Below are 23,931 nucleotides of genomic sequence, written 5' to 3'. Positions count from 1 at the left end.
CTGGCCTCAAAGCTTGGGGGCTTCTGATCCATGAGCACCAGTCAATGCCTCTCCTCCTTTTTGATACTGAGTAGGTAGCTTCCAGAAGGCACAGCAGTGGAAATCATTAGCAATGGCTAAACTTTTACTCTCTCTAGACATCGCTTAACTGTCCCTCCTCTCCACCAGTTGACCTGTACTGCAACATCAAGTTCCTAGCTTAGTCCGTGTTACCAGTGAGATAGCCAACCAGAGGCACAGAGAGGAGGCAGTGGGAAGGGGGGCGGAGTCAGTAGGACTTGAGTTGCTTGGGGTGGGGCGGGGGAGGTGATGTGAAGAGGATTCTAACCCCCCTGCTTTATGCTGAGCTCACCCCCACCATCTGGTCTTTGTAGAGACGCTGGGGCCCTGGGATTGCATGGGTCTGGATTAGAATCTGGTGCTCCCACTTAGCTGAGTGGGTCTAAGCTAGTTCCATGGGTCTCGTCCACACAAAACCTGCACAGAATTCACTCAGCTACCTTTGCTTTTAAAGCAGAGCTGCTTTATGAACAGTTGCATTCAGAGTTCTTTCTTACGTGACTTGTAATATCTTTATATCTTTTAAAATAAAGGCAGTTCGTGGCTGCCCTGGCTGACTTGCGGGAAGCAGTGAAGCTCTGTCCCGCCAACCAGGAGATCAGGCGGCTCCTGGCCCGCGTGGAGGAAGAGTGTAAGCAGCTCCAGCGGAGCCAGCAGCAGAAGCAGCAGGCCCCCCCGCCTGCCCCACCCACCGACTCGGACAACGACGAGGACGCCCCGACGCCCGGCCTGAACGACCACTTTCACCTTGAGGAGGCTGAAGAGGAGGAGACGTCGCCGCCGGAAGAAGCCATTTCCCTCGCACCCAGGCCCCCACCATCCTCGTCCGCGCCCTCCCCGTACATCCGAAACCTTCAGGAAGGGCTCCAGACCAAGATAAGGCCCGTGTCGCCGCTGCAGAGTCGGCCGGGGCCCGGCAAGACCCTGAGGGAGGCGGTGGCCCAGCCGGGGCTGACGGTGCAGCCCACCAAGCAGGCGCAGATCGTGAAGACCAGCCAGCACCTGGGCTCCGGACCCGCGGGCGTGAGAAACGGCAGCTCGAAGACGCAGGTCTCTCCGCTGAATCCTCCCCCGAGCCCCATGCCCGGAAGACTGCCCGCTGCCCCCACCGGTAGCAGAAGCCTGCATCTGGAGGGAGCAGCCTCTGGCCCCTTCGGCGATCGGCTGGGGCCCAGCCCCGCAGGCCACCTGCCGCACAGTGAGGGCGACGCTGCGTATCCTTTACCAAGCAAGATAAAAACTGCAGAGAGACTTCTGTCTCATGCTGCCGTGGCTGTGGACATGGTCCCTCTAAACCCAGGGGGACCAGTGAGCTGCGGCGACACCCGACACCCAACTTCCCTCAGTAGCTCAGGCTCTTCCGGTTCTCCGTCGAGCAGCATCAAGATGTCAAGCTCCACCAGTAGTTTGGCTTCAAGCAGCAGTTTCTCGGATGGCTTCAAAGTCCAAGGACCAGATGCTCGAATTAAGGACAAGGTTGGTAGCCAGGTTCCGAGTGGCACAGCTGAGCACAGACCTCGCAATACTCCATTCATGGGCATCATGGATAAGACCGCGAGGTTCCAGCAGCAGAACCATCCTCCTGGCCGCACCTGGCACTGCGCGGTGCCAGAGGGGCTGCTGACAAGCGCACCTTCTGCAGCTGGCCTGCAGGCCTCGAACTCTGAGAAGCCCTCTCTCAAACAAGCCAAAGCCTGCCCTGGGTCTACCCTGGGTGGTGGTGTCCACAACGGGGCCCAGGTGAAGGAGCTAGAAGAAAAGAAGTGCCAAATGCCAGTCCACTGTCAGGACAGCAGAGTAACTAAGACCATTTCACATCTGTATCAGGAAAGTATGTCTAAACAGCAGTCTCATATCAGCAATGAAGCCCACAGGAGTCACCTCCCTTCAGCAAAACCAAAGCGATCATTCATAGAATCAAATGTGTGAGCCTTAAGAGAGACCCATTTGTAGTATTTGGAAGACAGTGTGTTGGTGCCTGGTAATAATTAAATGGTTGTACATGAGAAAAATTACTTTTTAGCCATATATTTTTTCCCCTCTGGAGTGGATCAGATGCCATTGATATACTGAAAGTGTCGGATTAAATTTCTTTAGTAAATAGAAGTCACCAGAAATAAGAATGCTTACCAGAATTGGAAAACTGCAACTAGCTATGCCTATTAAGTTAAAAGATAGCCAGGAAGACATTAACTCATGCTTTTCTTACAAAATTGTTTGGTTTTTATCACTTTTCTCCTAGCATCTGCTATGTAGTTAAGATCACATTATTTCTTAGTTAATGTAAATATCTAGTAATAATAGTTTAACTCATGATATAATATCATGTTCTGGAAAAGAGGAAATTTTCAAGTTACAGTTCCAGTAAGTCAAATCTTTATATATATATGTATGTATACATACGGTTGACCCTTGAACAACGTAGGAGTTACGGGCGCCAACCTCTATACAGTCAAAAATCCATGTATAACTTTACAGTTGGTCCTCTGGAGGGTTGCACATCCTTGTATTCAACCATCCGTGGATCATGTAGTACTATAGTACATACTGATTGAAAAAAAAAGTGGACCTGCACAGTTCAAACCCCTGTTGTTCAAGGGTCAGAGTGTGTGTGTGTGTGTATATATGTATATAAAAGACCTGAGTAATTTCGATCTGAATATAAATGTGAGTTTACATATTATACAGCTGGTTTGTTTTTTAAGCAAAATACAAGAACATCCAGGTAATGTTCTCTTCATAGCAGTTCCCTTAAAAAAGATCAACTTTTATTTCTGTTACAGTTCTCATTAAAATATTTTTATAGCACCTTTTTTTGGAACTACATTCCTGCTTCAATGTATTTTTAATATTTGAAAATGATATAAACCATTTGGAATAATGATTGGTAGTTAAGTTGAATTTGGGCTGAAACACTTTTAGTAGTAGTGTTCTGTATTCTTACACAGCATTCTCCGTGACATGTAAATTAGCTCTCAACTGATCCCCAAACTGCTTTTATCAATGACAGCACTCCTGGAACAAGCCTTCCAAGGTCCTCTAAGGACAGTATTTAATTTGGATACTTAAGGTATGGTTGGCTATTGCTTTTATTATACAGTCATTACTTTAGAGCTATATGTTGTATATATGAAATAGCTAAAGTTGTATTCAGACTTGTAAATATAACTATTTCAAGTAGTTAATCTGGAAGTCATATATTTGCATGTGCTTTTTAAGCTTCATCCATGCTGTTTATTGCACTGAGCGATATATAGGGCATGTTAACAGTATCCAAGTAATGGCACTTTATCTCATTTATATGAACACCTCTGAGGTGCTACTTAAGTCCAAACTGATGTATTATCCATTTGTAAAGATAAGGTACAGGAATGATCCTTGGGTTAAAGGTATTTTTATATGAAAATGATATGCTACTGGAGGATGTTAAAATGCTAGTTTTCAGAGAGGTGGGAGTGTGTTCGTTTTATATGTTGGGATGTGAAATTATTTTCTAGAATTGGAGAGAAGGAAGTTCTATATTTACAGAATGTTTTAAAAATGAAGAGCTGTAATGAAGTTCCTGTAAGCATCATCATGGTCTTGTACGAATAGGAATCTTCTGGTGTCATTCTTCAGCATTAGTTCCTGTGTACAGTGTACCCTGTATAGTTTTATTGGTTTTTTTTTTTTTAAAGAGGCTTTTCATGAGGTTCTGCTATAACTACTATGGCTTATTTATTGTTTATTGTTTTCTTTAATGTTGTGGAAGTCTTACTCTTTCATTATGTAGTTTTGTTTCTGCACAACTACTGTACTTGTCTGTCTGGAATAAAGACAATTAATAGTTTTGTTTTGCATTAAATCAAACAGTAGCTAAGTAGAGAAGATCCTGATGTCAGCTATCTGCCTCACTTTAAGCCTGGGCGAAAAAAAAGGGGAAAAGCCTGATTTTAAGTAATACCACAAAAGCATGTTTACTTTAATTTTAGAACAAGGATAATGGCGTCTAGAAATCCCAAAATATTTCAAGGTCAAAATTAGTCTTTTTGCCTGAAATGAGGAGCATGCATGAGGAGCCTTCTAAACGTTTGTCCCAGAAATCCTGGCGTCTGTTTTTTATTGGCAACACCGTATCTTCAGTTTTTAGCTCTTACTTGGGCGATACACTGAACACTGTACTAATGTGAAATTTTGTTCTTCACGTGTGTATTACTCTCTGAGTTAAAAGTGTTTATACCCACATATTTCAGTTTCAAAGTCATATGAATGAGTGTGAACATTAAACTGTTGTGATAAAATATCCTGACTTGGAATCTTAAGCCTAAACAACTTCAGGTTATTGTATGGTTACTGCTATTATTAGCAAGGCTTAAGGTAAAGTATTTTCAGTCCTTATTTAAAGTCATCTATTTAAACTCAAGGTGAAAAAACAAAACTGGGTAGAAGGGGGCAAATCTAGTAACAGATAAATTCTTACTGGATGACTTTTCCTGTGATGCTGCCAGTGTGACCATTAGAATTTACTATACTTTGTGATTTTGATGGATTCCGAGTAAATGTATTTGGCCCAATAATTCCAGGAAGTGCTGTCTCCTTGGCAAGCTGTTGGTCAGAGCTGAGGACCAAGCAGTGGGGTGGGTGGGGCTGCTCCTGCCTAGTCCTGCAGGGACAGTGGCCCCCTAGTGCAGAGGGGCCGTGTGGTGCCCTTTGCTATGGATGGTTTTGGATTTGATTTTTTGTTTGCCTGTGCTTTGTGGGGAGGAGTAGTTAGCTTGGTTTATTTGTATAGAAAAACAGAACACTTCACTTTGGTAAACTGGCATCTTAGTTTTCAGCCACTTAACTAGAAACTATCCTAGTGAAACATAGGAAAAGAAAATCATCTTCTTTAAAACATTTAAAAAATAACATCTTTTATTGTTTTCTGTCAGTGACACCAATGATTTCCAGTAATTTTTATGTGAAAACCAGCTAGCCCTTTTGAAAAATAAGTATTTTATCAAAACACAAGATACCTGGTCTAGTGGTGAGAGCACTACCAATTTTAACAAGTCTTTTGATGGAATATATACTTACATTGCTTTTTTATTTGTGTTTTCAAATTTCAGAACAATTACAATGAGGGTTTGGGGGTAAGTACAAAGTCCTGGTCCCTCCTGCCCTTAGAGTTTATTTAGTTTTAGCAAGCTTTGCACTAATGGCTTCCATTCTGGTGAACAACTTGTGAGAGGCAGTACAACCTCCACTTACAGAATCTGAAGTCTTCTGAGTAAATGTTCGTCAGGGTGCTTGTATTAGCTATCAGCCTATTGTGTACAAACGTAGTGTCACCTTAGCTTAAACTATGATGTGAGAACTTTTTAAGAACTCTATATTCTAAAAGGAGGCTAGTTTGCCACTTGATATGTTTCAGCAAAGTCAACTTAATGTATCTGTGATAATTTATGCGATCTAACTTGTACCTAGGTTTGGACAATGGCGGGGGGGGGGGGGGGGGATCATTACTACTTTGCAAACTCAGAAGCTAAAAAAACTGCTCAGTAAATATATCAAAGTGATTTTCTCAATTTATTCATAAACAAATCTACAATTATTTTGCTAAAATCTCTTTAGAAGGATTCCAGAGAGTTATCAAATGAAATGTTATTAACTAGGATTTAATTATGTTCTAGTCTAGATTATTCTGATCTTTGGTTATAATGGGATATGATCTATAATAAGAATAAACTTGAGCATTGCAATTTGAAGTCAAAGTAAAACTTTCTCTATAGGTTAAGACTTTATTCACTATTATATGAAAAGGCTTTTTAATAGGTAACTAAATTTACAAAGTTTACCTTTAAATCACTCAAGTGAGATCACAGAAAATATAAATAACACAATATAGAGAGTTTTATTTTTGATGTGTCTCGCTTAGCCATCGATCAATGGCCATTTTCAGAGTCCTATTTGGTATAAGTATCACTGAAGAAAGAACAAGATTTGTCATGGGACTGGTACGTTTCTTTTTGCTGATCCAGTTTTCCATTGCTTCCTTTTCATATGAGTAGCCATCTAAAAAAAAAAAAAAAGCCACGTACACAAATTACTTGCAATGTAGGAAAGGGAAGTTAGGATCACTAAAATGGTTTTAAAAATTCCACTGCCAAGGCCTTTACTATGATTTAAGTGGTATTCTTGTCTTGGACCACTGCTCCCAAAATACTTCTGCAACGACATCCTAAATTCTACCATGTAAGATACATTAAGATTGCACAAATTACCTTGAACAGTGTCAAAAAAAAAAAAAAAAACTGGAAAAGGGAACTTCTGTTAAAAATTCAGATGTAGCACCAAGGAAGAAAGGAAATGAATCAGGTAGAAGAGAGGAGAGTGGTGGGAAAGGTACAAGGTCCAGCTGTTGCTGGCAGCTCTGTGTGTCAGTTGATGTGGCTACAGATGGGAGCAAAGAGTTTTAGGGAAGACTCAGCCTAACTTTCCAACACACTGAAAAGTCAGGGAAACAAGATGCCAAGAGATTATAGAGCATACCCTACTATGGACTTGATGGTAAAGGCATTTACACTGCCAAAAGGAAAAAAAAATCCACTGGCTAAGGATTTTAATACCATGTCCTGACAAACTTACTTGTACATGTAAAGGTTGAAGGTTTTGCCACAGTATTTTTATACCTGTAGCTCTTTCAGACTGAAAATCTTAGTTCCTAATTACATTTACACAGTAACCTATTTGTTTTAATCTGCAATGCATACAACTGTTGCAAACTAACAATGCCAATGTGTTACTAACAAAAGACTGTTAAGGATTTTGAAGATTTCTTTCTGGCTCTTTCTGTCACCATGATAGATTGACTTGTTTAGTCACTAAGTTGTGTCCGACTCTTTTTGTAACCCCATAGACTGTACCCACCCGTCCCAAACTCCTCAGTCCTTGGGATTCTCCAGGCAAGAATACTGGAATGGAGTTCAAAAGTCTGTTCTGTACTTCTGTGTCTCTTTTTCCGTTTTGCATATAGGGTTATCGTTACCATCTTTCTAAATTCCATATATATGTGTTAGTATGCTGTAATGTTCTTTATCTTTCTGGCTTACTTCACTCTGTATAAGGGGCTCCAGTTTCATCCATCTCATTAGGACTGGTTCAAATGAATTCTTTTTAACGGCTGAGTAATATTCCATGGTGTATATGTACCACAGCTTCCTTATCCATTCGTCTGCTGATGGGCATCTAGGTTGCTTCCATGTCCTGGCTATTATAAACAGTGCTGCGATGAACATTGGGGTGCACGTGTCTCTTTCAGATCTGGTTTCCTCAGTGTGTATGCCCAGAAGTGGGATTGCTGGGTCATATGGCAGTTTTTGAACTCTGTGGGAGAAGGTGAGGGTGGGATGTTTCGAAAGAACAGCATGTATATTATCTATGGTGAAACAGATCACCAGCCCAGGTGGGATGCATGAGACAAGTGCTCGGGCCTGGTGCACTGGGAAGACCCAAAGGAATTGGGTGGAGAGGGAGGTGGGAGGGGGGATAGGGATGGGGAATACGTGTAAATCTATGGCTGATTCATAGCAATGTATGACAAAACCCACTGAAATGTTGTGAAGTAATTAGCCTCCAACTAATAAAAAAAAAAATTCTCTTTCAAAAAAAAAAAAGAATACTGGAATGGGTGGCCTATCCCTTCTCCAGGGGATCTTCCTGGATCAGGAATCAAACCCATGTCTCCTGCACTGGCAGGTCAATTCTTTACCACTGACCCACAAGGGAAGCCCCAATTGATCCACTAGGGCTGTCTAACTGAAACTGTGTTTGAGAATCACTTGAAAAACTTTTTTTCTGATTATGTTACTGGACATATAATGTGGTCCATTTACTTCCCTTTTTACCCTCCCAATTATTAGAGACTGGTTTGCTTTACATGATGTATTTTTAACATTTAAGTGTCTTCAAAGTAAAACTGTAAGAACAAGTCACATCAAGAAGAGTCTGTATCTCTCCAACCCATGTAATCTCTCTTCCCATGTAGGTAACCAGGTAAGTTATTGTTTACCTTTTCCTTTTGAAAACATAAGCAAATGTGTGTGTACACACACATACATATATTCTTACACATACTCTTATTCCTCTATATTCTTACATAAAAGTTAGCATGCTCCATACTATTCTATACCCAACTGGCTTTTTTACTTAACGATACTTTGCTTTTTTATTCCTCCACATCCATGTATGGATGTATTAATGAACATCTGGGTTATTTCCAGTGCCTTTTACAAATAGTGCTGCAGTGAACAGTCTTACCATTTGGAAGGGAATTCTAGCAGCAGAATTTGCTGCACTGAAGAGTAAATTTATATAATTTAGCTAGAAATGCTCATACTTTCATAGGAATTATACCATTTTCCCCCACTAGCAACACTGATCAGAGTGCCTGAATTTTCCCCAAAGCCAGCCAAGAGACTATATTGTCAAACTGAGTTTTTACCAGTTTCTGGTGGGCATTTTAAGGGAGCTAGAACATTTTTTTCATCTGTTTAAGAACATTTGCTTTTCTTTTTCCTGTGAACTGACCATATTTTTTACTAATTTTTCTATTAGGTTGCTCTTTCTTAATTTCAGATTTATTTTTGACATATAACTGACATAAGCTTCAGGTATGCAACATAGTAATTATTTGTGTTCTTATTTCTCAATATTGCTTTGGTCATTTGGAGTCGTTTGTTGTTTCATACACATTTTTAAATTGTTCTATTTCTGTGAAAAATGCCATTGCAACTTTGTTAGAGACTGCACCAAATCTGTAGACTGCTTAGGTAGTATGGACAGTTTAATGATTATCCATGAGCACAGAGTATTTTTCCGTTTATTTGTGTCTTCAGTTACCGTAATGTCTTGTAGTTTTCAGTGTGTAGATCTCTTACTTCCTGAGTTAAATTCTTAGGTATTTCATTCTTTTTGATGCAGTTGCAAATAGGATTGTTTTCTTAATTTCTCTAATTGCTTGTTACTAGTATACGGAAACACAACTGACTTTTACATAGTGACTGTGTAACTTTATTGAATTGGTTGATTAGTTAAAATAGTTTTTTTGTGAACTCTTTAGCGTTTTCTATGTATGTCATCTTCAAGTTTTAATTCTTTTCCAATTTGGATGCCTTTTCTTTTTCTTGACTAAATGCATGGGCAAGGACTTCCAATAGTGTGTTGAATAAAAGTGGTGAGAGTCTGCATCCTTGTCCCACATCTTTAAAGGAAGCCATTTCAGCTTTTTACTATCGAGTATGAGGTGAGCTATGGGCTTGTCATATATAACCTTTATGATTTTAAGGTAATGGCTCTCTATGCCTACTTTAAAGTTTTTATCATAAATGGATATTAAATTTGGGAGATACTTTTCTGCATCTATTGAGATGTTCATATAATTTTTATCCTTCATTTTCTTAATGTGATGCATCACATTGATTTACAGATGCTGAATAATTCTTGCATCCCTAGAATAAATCCACTTGATCATGGTGTATGATTCTTTTAATGTATGGTTTAATTCGGCTTGCTGATATTTTGTTGAGGATTTTTGCACCTATGGTTATCAAGGATATTGACCTGAAATTTCCTTTTCTTGTGTGTTCTCATCTGGTTTTGTTATCAGGGTAATGCTGGCTCATAAAATGAGTTTGTAAGTGTTCTCTCTTCTGTCATTTGGACGAGTTTGACAGGGATTGATATTTTTCTTGAAGTGTTCATATTCTGTAGTTTTCCTGAAGTGTTCATATTCTGTAGATGAAATAAAGATTTAAATTTTTATACTTCTTTTGGCTTTTGAATCCAGGTTAGGAAGTAGTCCTATTCCCAGGTTATCAAGGAGTTCAAGTACCTTCATTTTCTTCTGTAAATGTAAAAGGACCTGTAAAGGTTTCATTTTTTTTAATATATGTCTGATTCATTTGGAATTAATGTGTAGTATGACAGATTGAGCTAGTTTTATCCTTTCCATATGACTAGCTGTCAGAATACCACTTGTTTAAATTCTTTATTTTTCCCACTGATTTAAAATTTCATTTTTATCATTCACTAAACTTCTGGATTTTAAAAAATTCTTTTCCATTAGTCTGTCTATTCATGTGCTGATACCATACTGTGTTCTTTACAGAGACTTTATAACATGTTCTAATATCTGATAGGGCTCATTGTTATGTATTCTTTGCATTGGAGCCTACTAGTCACCTGCTATGTATTTCTTGGAAAAAGCCTTAATAGTGACATCCTGCTGACGATGAATCTTCCTACACTGGAATACTAATAAGCTTTCCATCACAGGGATGTTTTATGGTTTTCTTCATGCTAGTTCACCTATTTCTATGCCTATTTCTAATATCCAATGTTTTGATTTGTTTTTGTCAGTCAAGCCTTCCATCATACCTTTTAACCGCTTTTTGTTTACACACACAGGCACACATACCACATGAAGGCTGTATTATTGAGTCCTGCTGATTTAACTTACTAAACGCTGATTACCCCCATTGGCTCCTTGTTAAAATTCTATAAGAAGATTCCTCTAGAAGGAGGCAAAAGAAGGGTGAAGGCGCCTATCAGTGTTGTGCCTAGTTGTGGACCTTTATCTGGTAGGGGTATACTCTACAAATTTTTTTCTTTGCTTCATTGTAGGTACTGCTCAAAGAAGGGCACCAGCTGGGTAGCTCCTCCTCCTTAGAAACCAGAGTTCTGAGAGACAGTCTGAGGTTTTAATAACCTCAACTTATTCCCTCTGTTTTCTGAGTCCAAGAGGACATAGATGCTTTCTGCAGATACTGTTACCACCTTTTGTTTTTGAGATATAATCCACATACCATAAAATCCACCCTTTTAAACATATACAATTCAGGGATTCTTACTGTAATTCACAATTATGCAACCATCACTCCTGTCCCCTAGTGACTACTAATTATTCTCTGTCTTTATGGATTTCCCTATTCTGGACATTTCTTATAAAAAGAATCATAACGTGGCATTTGTTATCTGGCACATCCTTGCCATCTTCCATCTTTTTTTATTTTAATCATCCTAGTGGATATGAAGGTGGTATCTCATTGTGGTTTTGTTGTTCACTTCCCTAATGATGCCGAGCACCTTTTCCAGTGGCTGTTGGCCATTTGTATATCTTTTATGGGAAAAGGTCTATTCAAATCCTTCGCCTGTTTTTATCAGTTGGGATGTCTTACTATTGAGTTGTAAAAACTGTTTGCATAGGAAAATATACTCAATTTTTATTTCTCAAAAGCTGATAGACCAGTGTGAGACATAAGTTTGTATATCACTGATAAATGATGTGCGTGTTAGTATTACTCTGAAATACTGTAACTTGAGCAACAGCCAATTCATTTGCCACCAGGCTAGATACATATGATAACAGCATGTTTTTAACCTTCCAGGTGAAAGGGGCCCACTTTTGTTATTAATTGTTTAACATTCCATTGTGGTGACACATGCTGTTTTTGTTATTTCTGGTGATATATTCAAAAGCAAGCAAAATACTTCCTATTTTGGACTGAGAGGTGTGAGCAAGTCTCTTACCATGCAGTATTTGGGGCTGCGTAGCTAATGGCGGTTTATCCTCATGGAGAACCATGGTCTCCAGTGTTCTATATCATCCTGTGTCATTTTAACTTTTCGGGATCTGAACTCTTTCACAGGCAACTATACAACCCCTTTATTTTTAGTTCCAACTATCTCATTTCTGTCTATCCTTTTATTTCTAATCTCTCTGAATCCTTGTTTTAGGTTGAATTGTGCTTTGTGAACTAACCTCAAATCTTGAATCTCTTTAGGGATGACTTAAGCCAAATTGTTATTATCAGTATGTTTGGTAATAGTTCTATCATTTTTTATATTTTCATAGATCACTTATATAATTTCTTTCACTATAGGAGCTGTTTTCTTCCATTTTGATGCTTAGGGAGGTGTGTACTTTCCATCTACTAGTTTACTTTTACACTGGTATCTCTTAAAAAGATGAGACCAAGAGTATTATCAGTATCTATTAATTCCTTACTATAATATTCAAATTAGATAGATAGTGGGCTTTTTCTCCCCCTCATTGTCTAAATTTCAAATAATCAGTGAGCTTCTTCAACTTTTCATACTCTCTACTCTCCATGTTTCATAATTGTATGATATCTACCCTTAATTTAGCTCTACTTTTAAATGAATAATTTTCCCTTGCCTGCTTGTGAGTTTTCAGTTTCTTGGGTGGTAGCAATGAATAAAATGTCAACTGGTTCACTCTATGCAGGTACACACTTCCTGCTCTAAGGAATTCAGTTACACTGGTCACAGTTTACCCTAAAGTTTAATGTAAACTTGCTGTGATATTATAAATAGTGATTCTTTGGAATAATCAACAGTTCCCTACTAGTAACAAATATATTCCCTGAAACATCTGTTTAACAGAGGAAGCAGAAATTCTGAGTGGATCTGCAGCATTGCTAATTATGTTAGCTTTCAAACTGTCCTACCAAGGTTCATCTCAAAGCAGTAAAAGGGATTATCAGAGCTACAAAGCAAGGACCACTTCCTCACCCGCACAGACATAGCCTGTCATGTATAATTTTAAAAGCAACTAGACTTGGCTTATTTGAAATCAAACATCACTAGAGGAAAAAACTGAAAATTTTTAAAAGGAAATACAAAGTGCACATTTACATTCAGTATTAACTTTGTTTGTTTTCATTATATTTTAAAATTATTTTCACCCAGGAAGTATCATCTGACTCTCACTATAAACCCAGATAGTCCTAGGAAGTAAATAATAGTAAGTATGCTCTATTCACAAAGTTTTACTTCATAATTATTTAATATACTCAGATGGTTAAGTTCTGGTAAGATAAAGTAATGATACTTAGTTTATTCATTTTATACACTTCTAGTAACAAAGATTAAGTGAAGCCCCAAATTTCTTCCATTTAGAAACAGTGACTAAACTTAATATGGGCAGTTGACTTACAGGTTCAAATGACTTTTTGCTCTATTGAAGAATACTAGCTCACAGCCTGGGCTCTGAAATTTTAATACATCTGCTGTCCACGTTCTTAGCCCATTGCCACTTCGTTCTGAGAAACCAACAGTGCAAGCCCAACACTGCTTTGGAGCTATGTGCCCTGTTCCTGTACTCCTGTAGGTAACGCCTGACTGAAGATGAGCACACAGAAACAAACCAGACACAACCAGTGAGTATTCCTACAATGGGGATGAACTGAAGAAACAATGTGCTGTGAAAATGATTATTTAATACTCATACAGCTAATTGTGTATCATCAGTGTTCCAAGAGGAGAGCCTGGCAGGCTACGGGCCATAGGGTCGCAAAGAATTGGACATGACTGAAGCTGACTTAACCATGCATGCATGCAGGCTGTTCCAGGGCACTGTTACCTATATTATTTAATCTGTACAATTCTAAGAAGTAACTCATACAAGGCCTGAATAAACTTTCCAAGGTCACAAAAATACAGAAAGACAGAGGTGGGATTTAAATCCAAGCAATTTGGGTCAAGAATCTATGCCTCTTAATCTATACGCTAAATCAAATTTCCATAATGACAAATATAGCTATTGGAATTTTGAAGAGAAAAAAATAAAAACCTCTTATGAAAAGGTTACAGCTTTAAGACAATGCAGAATAGATGACTGCTAAGCAGGTAGGAGAAGCTATATACAATGAGAATAGCAAAGTTTTCCAGAATTGATAAAGGGCACAGAATTCATTCAAGAAGTAGTGGACCCTGAACAAGAGAAAAAAAAATACACACCTGTCTAAAAAAAAAAAAAAAAATCAGAAATTGACATCATGCTTAACTGAGATAAAATGCTCATTTTTCTCTAGATATGTCACAAAGTGCTTAACATTTATTAGGTTTTTACTAAAAATTAATATATTTAAATGTTCAGAGTAGACAGAAACCCTGACTAGTGCAAAGCTGTTATTCCTACTCATTCCATCCCCAAATTAAGTTTTTAAAGTTTCTGTAATTGTAATAAAAATGTCAATGAGATTGTCTTTTGAGGCACAACAAAGTGATTCTAAAATTTATCTGGAGGTCAAAATGGACAAAAACTGGACAATATTTAAAAATAAAGGTAAGCATAATTAAAACTAAAAAATGGCAGTGCCTATAGAGAATGAATCCAACAGAAATATTTAAACAAATGCGTATAACACTATGCCTGTGGATGTTTCTCTACAGAACGGAGAATTGTCTTAACAGAGTAAGAGTTAATTTATGCAACATTCATACCATAAGATACTGTCCTGCAGTTGAGAATGAAGTAGTTCTGAATATACTAACAAGGGAATACTATCTGATATATATTAAGTAAATTTAAAACTTTATATTAATGAACAGAAAAATATATGGAAGGATATACTGGAGTATGGAAGAGGCCCCACATTTTAAAAACATTTATGCTGCTTAAGTGTTTTTCATCAAGCACATGCTGCACACATAATTTAAGAGGACAGATGAAAAAATACTGTAAGAATGCTGAAATATAGGCAGAAATAGGTCTTAAATTTTTTTCTGAGACAGTTGACAACATATGTAAGGTACAGGTCTTCCAAAATACCATGGTGAGGGGGTAGGGGGAAAGACACATGATCAATCCAGGAAAGAAGAGTGAAAGATGTACTAGGAGAAAAAAATTGTTCGGTTCTATTAAAGATATTCTTGGGCTTCCCTCATGGCTCAGCTGGTGAAGAATCTGCCTGCGATGTGAGAAACTGGGGTTCAAGATCCCCTGAAGAAGGGAAAGGCTAACCACTCCAGTATTCTTGCCTGGAGAATTTTATGGGCTATGTATAGTCCATGGGGTTGCAAGAAGTCAGACATGACTGACTTTTTACTTCACTTTCATTAAAGATACAGCTGAATTAATTTTTTTTTTTTTTGTGTGACCCTATTTACTGTAGACTGCCAGGGTCCTCTGTCCATGGGATTTCCAGGCAAAAATACTTGAGTGGGTTTTCATGAATTAATTTAAAAAATTCAGTCCTAATCTTTTCCACAAGTAACACAGGAAAGCTAAAAATAAACTGATGGTGACTTGCTGAGGATCATGTTATTCAGGAAAAAACTAATCCCCACAGGTTATTTACTGTGGAAGTCCATCCATATAACAAATATGAAATGACAAAATTTTAGAAATAGGACAGACTGGGGTGGAGGTGAGAAGAGAGCAAGTCAGGTGATGTAAGTAGTTATAAAAAGGTATTAAGGAGGGTCCTTGTGGGTTTGGAACTGTTTTGTTTTGACTTGGTGCTTGATACTCAAAACCTCCAAAAGGGGTGAAACTGTATACAACTTAATACACCTCTCGGGAAAACTAAGAATTGTGAATTGCATCAATACCCTTGTTGTAACATTATAGTATCATCTGCAAAAGGCTGCCAGTGAAGGAACTGGGAAAAATGCAAGATATCTCTTATTTCTTAAGGAAAGGAATGTGAATCCACAATTGCGTCAATAAAAATAGTAAAGTTTAAAAATAAATGGTACTATAATGGTTAAAATGAAAAACAAAGGCAATACTAAATGTATGGAAAGTTGTGGAGCAACCGGAATCCTCATTCACTGCTAGTAGAAGTGTAAACTGATTCAACCACCTTGATAACTATATATCTATTCCAATAGAAATGCATATGTATATTCACTCAAAAAATGATGAAAGGTTCATGGCAGTACTTGTATAACAGCCACCAATGACTACCAACAGTAGAATGAATAAACTGTATATTCACACATGAGAATGAACAGATTACTGCTTTATGCAACAACATGATCACACAAACATGATACTTAAAGAAGCTAAACCCCAAAGAGACGTGCTTCTCAGCAAAGAAAACTAACAAATAAATAAAACTAACAAAATAAACAAAATGAAAATATTTACAGACTGGGAGAAGATATACAAACAGCTCATACACCCCAATAACTTAAAATCCAATGAAAAAAATGGGCAGAAGACATACAGATAGCCAGTAGACATCTGAAAAGATGATCAACATCACTAATTATTAGAGAAATGCAAATAAAAATTACAATGAGGTATCTCCTCACACCAGTCAGAATGGCCATCATCAAAAAGTCTATAAATAATGCTGGATGGAGTGTAGAGAAAAGGGAACCCTTCTACACTGTTGGTGGGAATGTGAACTGGTGCAGATACTATAGAAAACAATACTGGGATTCCTCAAACTAAAAATGGAACTACTATATAAGCCAGCAATCCTACTCCTGGGCATATATCCAGATAAAACTATAATTCAAAGAGATATACACACCCCATGTTAACAACAACAATATTTACAATATTCAAGACGTGGAGACAACTGAAATGTCCACTGACAGATGAACGGACCAAAAAGATAAGGTGCACACAGACAACGGGCTGTTACCCCATTCACTGACAGAAGAATGGACAGAGAAGATAAGGTGCATACATACAAAGGACTGTTACCCCAAAATGAAATGTCGTTTACAGCAGCATGTATGGATCTAGAGATCATACTAAGTCAAAAAGAAAGAAATATAGTATTACTTGCATGTGGAATCTAGAATAATACATAAATGAATATGTCTACAAACAAAAATAAACTTACATACACTTGTGGTTGTCAAGGGGGAGAAGAATGGGGAGTTTGGGATTAGCAGATGCAAACTGTTATATATAGGATGGATAAACAACAAGATCCTACAATATAGTACAAGGAACTATCTATATTCAATAGTCTGTGATAAATCATAATGGAAAAGAATATGAAAAGGTTTATATAGTTATAAGAATCACTTTGCTGTACAGTAGAAATTAACACTGTAAATCAACTATACTTTATAGACTACTCCTTGATTTTTCATTATGGGAAAACTCAAGATGTATACTTATGTTTATTTGAAATACATAAAATGAAAGAAGTATACCATGGAGCTATTAAGAAAACAGGAAAGGCAAGACTGAAATGAATGAGACAAAATACATTAAGTGATTCCAGTAAGAATATTTTAAGATGATTAAAAAAAAATTCAAATCTAGCAATATGTAACGAGGGTAATTCAGATTCCCAGTGATCACAACCTCCCTCCCCCACAACAAATTTAACAAAGTTGCAGGATACAAACTCAAGATATAAAAGTTGTGCATAGAGGGCACATCTCAACAAAGTCCATTTATCAAAAACTCAAAGTTATCATACACAGTGGATAAAAGCTGAAAGCCTTTCCTCTAAAATCAGAGACAAGGATGTCCACACACTTGCCACATCTATTTAACTCAGTATTAAAAGTCCTAGCCATAGCAATCTGACAAGAAAAGGCAACCAAACTGCCAGGGAAGAAGGAAAACCCACATTTGCAGATGACATGATAACTATACATTGAATAACCCTAAAATCTCCACACACAAAAATAGAATAAGTAAACCTACAGGATACAGAAATATGTTGCCTTTCTATATGTTAATAACAAGTTACCAGAAAAAGCACAAAAACAATTCCATTTAAAATTTCATCAAGAAGGATCACATACCATGATCAAGTGGGATATATCATGAGCATGCAAGAATTCTTCAGTACACACAAATCAATCAATGTGAGACACAAGATAAGAAACTGAAAGATAAAAACTATATGGTAATCGCAACAGATACAAGAAAAGCTTTCATCAAAATTCAACAACTATATATGATAAAAAAACTCCCCAGAAATTAGGCATAGAAGGAACCTAACTCAACATAATAAAGGCCACTCAATGGTGAAAATTGAAAGCATTTCCTCTAAGATCAGGAACAAGAAAGGGTGCCCACTCTTGCCACTATTATTAAACGTAGTGTTGGAAGTCCTAGTCAGGCAAGCAAAGAAGAAACATAACAGGAATCTAGATTGGAAAAGAAATAAAACTCTTGACTGTTTGCAGCATACTGTGCCTGCCCGTTCTCTCTGTCCATGGAATTCTCCAGGCAAGAATACTGGAGTGGGTAGCCATTCCCTTCTCCAGGGGATCTTCCCAATACAGGGGTCAAACTTGGGTCACCTGCATTCCAGGCAGATTTTTTTTTTTAACTGAGCCACCAGGGATGCCCAATACTGTACATAGAAAATTTAGAAAAGTTGCAGGATACAAAATTAATATATAGAAATCCCTTGCATTCTGATACACAAACAACAAAAAATCAGAAAGAGAAATTAAGGAAACAGTCCCACTCACCAGTGCAAAAAGAATAAAATATCTGGGAATAAACCTACCCATGGAGACAAAAGACATGTATGCAGAAAATAAGACACTGATGAAAGAAATCAAAGATGACACAAACAGAGAGTGTAATACTATGTTCTTGGATCAAAAGAATCAATACTGTGAAAATGACTACCCTAAGCAATCTGCAGGTTAAATGCAATCCCTATTGAATTACCAAGGGCATTTTTCACAAAACTAGAAAAAAATTTTTACAATTTGTATGGAAACAAAAAGACCATGAATACCTAAAGCAACCTTGAGAAGGAAAAATGGAGCTGGAGGAATCAACCTTCCTGACTTCAGACTATACTACAAAACAACAGTCATCAAGACAGTATGGTACTGGCACAAAAATAGAAACACAGATCATTGGAACAAGATGGAAAGCCCAGAGATAAACTCACGCACCTATGGGCATCTCAAATTTGACAAAGGAGGAAAGAACATACAATGGAGAAAAGAAATCCTCCTCAGTAAGTGGTGTTGGGAAAGCTGAACAGCCATATGTCAAAGAATGAAATTAGAACACTATGCAACACCATACACAAAGATAAACACAAAATGGGTTAAAGACCTAAATATAAGACCAGAAAATATAAAACTCCTAGAGGAAAATATAGGCAGAACACTCTGAAATAAATTGCAGCAAGATCTTCTTTGATCCACTTCCTAAAGTAATAGAAATAAATACAAAGATAAACAAATGGGACCTAATTAAACTTAAAAGCTTTTGCACACCAAAAATAATCATTAGCAAGATAAAAGGACAACTCTCAAATGGGAGAAAATATTTGCAAATGAAGCAACTGACAAAGGATTAATCTCCAAAATATGCAAGGAGCTTATATAGCTCAATACCAGATAAACAAGCAACCCAATCAAAAAATGGGCAGAAGACTTAAACAGACATTTCTCCAAAGAAAACATACAGAAGACCACCAAACACATGATAAGATGCTCAACATCGCTCATTATGAGAGAAATGCATATCAAAACTACAATGAATGATCACCTCACACTGATAGGAATGGTTATCGTCAAATCTACAAAAAATAAATGCTGGAGAGGATGTGGAGAAAAGGAAAACCTCTTGCACTGTTGGTTGGAATGTAAACTGATACAGCCACTAAGGAGAACAGTATGGACTTTCCTTAAAAAAAAAAATAAATAAAAACTATCAAATGGACCCAGCAATCCCACTGTATGTACCCAATGGTCACTGTAGCACTATTTACAACAGCCAGGACATAGAAGCAAACTAGATGTCCACTGACAGATGAATGGATAAAGAACTTGTGGTACATATATACCATGGAATAGCACTCTGTGGCCATAAAAAGGAAAGAAACTGGGTCATTTGTATAGTGATGTGCATGAATCTAGAATCAGTCAGAGAGTAAAGTCAAGCCAGAAAAATAGTGCATATTAACACTTACGTGTGTATTCTAGAAAAATGGTCCTAATGAACCTATTTGTAGGGTAAAAGAATAGCGATGCAGACATAGAGAATGGACTTGTGGACACAGCAGGGAAGGAGAGGGTGGGATGAACTGCGAGACCAGCACTGACACATATACTACCATTTATAAAATAGCTAGTGGGAAGCTGCTATGTTATACCAGCAGCTTAGCTGGGTGCTCTGTGATGATCTAGTAGGCTGGGATGGTGGGGGTAAAATAGGGGCTCAAGAGGGAGCAGATATAGGTACACTTACAGCTGAGTCACACTGTTGTACAGCAGAAACTAACAACATTGTAAGGCAATTATGCTCCAATTAAAAAATAATAATATTAAAAAATACATAGGAATAAGCCTACCAAAGGAGTGAAAAGACCTGTATACAGAAAACTCTAAGACACAGATGAGAGAAATCAAAGACACAAACAGATGGAGAGATATACTATGATCTTCAATTGGAAGGATCAATATTGTGGAAATGACTATACTACCCAAAGCAAGGTACAGATGCAATGTAATCCCTATCAAATTACCAAGTGTATTTTCCACAAAACTAAAACAAAAATTTTACAATCTGTATGGAAATATGAAAGACCTGAAATAACCACAGCAATCCTGAGAAAGAAAAATGGTGTTGGAGGAATCAGGCTTCCTGACTTCAGACTATACTACAAAGCTACAGTAATCAAGACAGGATGGTACTGTCACAAAAACAGATCTATAGATCAATGGAAGCAGATAGAAGCCCAGAGATGAACCCACACACCTGTGGTCCCCTAATCTATGATAAAGGAGTCAAATACACAATGAAGAAAAGACAGCCTTGTCAATAAATAATGTTGGGGAAACTAGGCAGCTACATGTAAAAGAATGAAATCAGACCACTCTCTAACAATATACACAAAAATAAATTCAAAATGGATTAAAGATCTGAATGCAAGGCGAGACACTAAAACTCTCAGAGGAAAACATAGGAAGAATACTCTTTGACATAAATCAAAGCATGATCCTCTTTGGGCCACCTCCTAGTGTAATGGAAATAAAAAAAAAAACAATTGTACCTAATTAAATGTAGCAATGGAAACCATAAAGATGACAAAAAGACAACCTTCTGAATGGGAGAAAATAATAGCAAATGAAGCAACTGTCAAAGGATTACTCTCCACAAGATACACAAGCAGCTCATGCAACTCAATATCAAATCAATAAACAATCCAATCAAAAAATGGGCATAAAACACCAAAACAAACATTTCTCCAAAGAAGACATACACAAGACCACCAACCACATGCAAAGATGTTCACCACCACTCATTATTAGAGAAATGCAAATTAAAACTACTAGGAGGTATCACCTCACACCAGTCAGAGTGACCAGCATCAAAAATAAATCTACATTTCTGTGTCTCTTTTTCTGTTCTGCATATAGGGTTATCGTTATCACCTTTCTAAATTCCATATACATGTGTCAGTATGCTGTAATGTTCTTTATCTTTCTGGCTTACTTCACTCTGTATAAGGGGCTCCAGCTTCATCCATCTCATAACCCTATATGCAGAACAGAAAAAGAGACACAGAAATACAGAACAGACTTTTGAACTTTGTGGGAGAATGTGAGGGTGGGATATTTCAAAACAACAGCATGTATACTATCTATGGTGAAACAGATCACCAGCCCAGGTGGGATGCACGAGACAAGTGCTCTGGCCTGGTGCACTGGGAAGACCCAGAGGAATCGGGTGGAGAGGGAGGTGGGAGGGGGGATCGGGATTGGGAATACATGTAAATCCATGGCTGATTCATATCAATGTATGACAAAACCCACTGGAAAAAAATAATAATAAAAAAAAAAAAAAAAGCTTTTACCAAGGTAAAAAAAAAATAAATAAATAAAATGCTATTTTAAAATTTAAAAAAATAAAAAAAATAAAAATTACTATTATACATGAAAAAAAAAATAAATAAATAAATCTACAGGGCTTCCCTGGTGTGTCGGTGGTAATGACTCTGCCTGACAATGCAGGAGACAAGGGTTCAATCCCTATCCTAGAAAATCCCACATGCCACTGGGCAACTAAGTCCATGTGCCACAGTTATTGATTGAACCTGTGCTCTAGAGCCCAGGAGCCATGACTACTGAGCCTACTCGCTGCAACTATGGAGGCCTGCGCATCCTAGAGCCTGTGCTCTGCAACAAGAGAAGCCACCGTAATGAGAAGCCCATGCTCCAAAACTAGAGTAGCCCCTTCCCCCCACTCATCGCAATTAGAGAAAAGCCTGAATAGCGACAAAGACCCAGCATGGACCAAACTGAATAAATAAATAAATCATTGTTAAAAAAAAAAAAATATCTACACACAACAAACACTGGAGAAAGTATGAAGAAAAGGGAACCCTCATGCACTGCTGGTGGGAGTGTAAACTGATACAGCCACTATGGAAAACAGTACAAAAAAGTTTTCTTAAAAACTATAAAAAGAACTCCTGTATGACCCAGGCATCTCACTACTGGGCATATACGCAGAGAAAATCATAATTCAAAAAGATATATGCACCCCAGTGTTCATATCAGCACTGCTTACAACAGCCAGGATGTGGAAGTAACCTAAATGTCCATGAACAGAGGAATGAATAAATAAGATGTGGTGTATATATATACAATGGAATATTACTCAGCCATAAAAAGTACCAAAATTGAGTCATTTGTAGAGACATGGAGGGACCTAAAGAATATCACACAGAGTGAAGTCAGAAAGAGAAAAACAAATATCATAAATTAACACATATATAGAGTCTAGAAAAATGGTACAGATAATCTTACTTGCAAGGTAGAAATAGACACAGATGTAGAGAACAAAAATAGGGATACCAAGGGGCAAAGGGGTGGTGGGAATAATTGGGAGATTGGGATTGACACATATACACTATTGATACTGTAAAAACAAAGAAACTCAGCCATGCTAATGAGAACATACTGTAGAGCAGAGGGAACTCACACATAAGGCTCTGTGATGACCTGAATCAGAAGAAAGTCCAAAAGGCAGTGGATGTATGTGTATGTATAGCTGACTGATTTCACTCTACAGAAGAAAAAGCAACTATATCTCAATAAAAATTTTTTAAAAATCTTCATCAAAAATAAAGTAACTAGGGATATTTATTATTTGTTTTGTACCCCTTTTTTGGAAACTGTCCCTCCACCACTATCCTCCATATGATGTGCCCCCATTGATATAAAATCTTACTCTCCATAGTTAGATAAATCTCAGTACCACACCTCATTCCTGAAGAGACTACCACTGGGATAGGCTCTTTGCTCAGATTTGAAGCCTCAGGGATTTTTGGAGTTGACACTAGAAAGAAATGTTGGAATGGTCTCTCTCTGGTTGCTGAAATTGTAAAACGTAAAATTTGGGACCTACTAGTGTTCTTGTTTTTCTACCACATGGAAAAGGCATTACTAAATATCACAGAAGGTGAATATTCAGAAGCCTCTGAATAGATAAGAAACAGTACCATGACTACATTCAAGTCTCTGGTGCAAGTGTTTCATGAGACACACTCACAATAACTTTTTAATAAATTAATTACCATTTCTGCTTAACCTAATTCAAATTGAGTTTCTTTCAATTGCAAATAAAGGTTCTGATATACTAAAGCCAAAAAAATACGATTACTATGCTCATAGAAAATTTCATTCTTCTTGTTGTTCAGTTGCTCATTCATGTCCGACTCTTTGCGACCCCATGGACTGCAGCAAGTCAGACTTCCCGTCCTTCACCATCGCCGGGAGTTTTGCTCAAACTTCCTGACGTTGATTGAGTGCTGGTCTTGTAAAGTACTTAACATGCATTAACTAATTTGATGCTTATAAGAATTCATGAGATCAAGTTCTAGCGTCCTATTTTGTACATATGGAAAATATATAGTCCTCCATGAGGTAACTCAGCTAGTAAAGTAATGGACTAAATTTAGATCCAGGCAGTCTGGATCTTCAGTGCATGTGCTCAACTATTAGATCATACTGCCTCCCAAAAGAATATTTCTTATTAAATAATAAAAACGAAAAATAATGGAACTAAATTTGAATTAAATGCTCATGAAAGAAAGTCACATAAGAAATTATAAATGACTAAAAACATTTAAAATGTTCAAA

At 37.5% G+C, this 23,931-nt stretch overlaps 2 protein-coding genes across 14 annotated transcripts in view; one reads left to right on the top strand and one right to left on the bottom strand.

Moving 5' to 3' along the window:
• The window catches only part of TANC1 (tetratricopeptide repeat, ankyrin repeat and coiled-coil containing 1), a 245,557-nt gene extending 241,668 nt beyond the window's left edge, over positions 1 to 3,889 (top strand). For all 10 annotated transcript variants that reach the window (XM_061135350.1, XM_061135357.1, XM_061135354.1 and 7 more), the window contains one exon: positions 594 to 3,889. In XM_061135350.1, coding sequence (XP_060991333.1) covers positions 594 to 1,989 — 1,396 coding nt within the window. In that variant the 3' untranslated portion in view covers positions 1,990 to 3,889. The remainder of the gene's footprint in view (positions 1 to 593) is intronic.
• Positions 3,890 to 5,916: 2,027 nt separating this feature from the next.
• The window catches only part of WDSUB1 (WD repeat, sterile alpha motif and U-box domain containing 1), a 70,260-nt gene continuing 52,245 nt past the window's right edge, over positions 5,917 to 23,931 (bottom strand). For all 4 annotated transcript variants that reach the window (XM_061135360.1, XM_061135361.1, XM_061135362.1 and 1 more), the window contains one exon: positions 5,917 to 6,096. In XM_061135360.1, the coding sequence (XP_060991343.1) occupies positions 5,936 to 6,096 (161 nt within the window). In that variant the 3' untranslated portion in view covers positions 5,917 to 5,935. The remainder of the gene's footprint in view (positions 6,097 to 23,931) is intronic.

This window comes from Dama dama, chromosome 33, assembly GCF_033118175.1.
Source record: "Dama dama isolate Ldn47 chromosome 33, ASM3311817v1, whole genome shotgun sequence".
NCBI lineage: Eukaryota > Metazoa > Chordata > Mammalia > Artiodactyla > Cervidae > Dama > Dama dama.
This window is presented reverse-complemented; position numbering and strand designations above follow the sequence as displayed.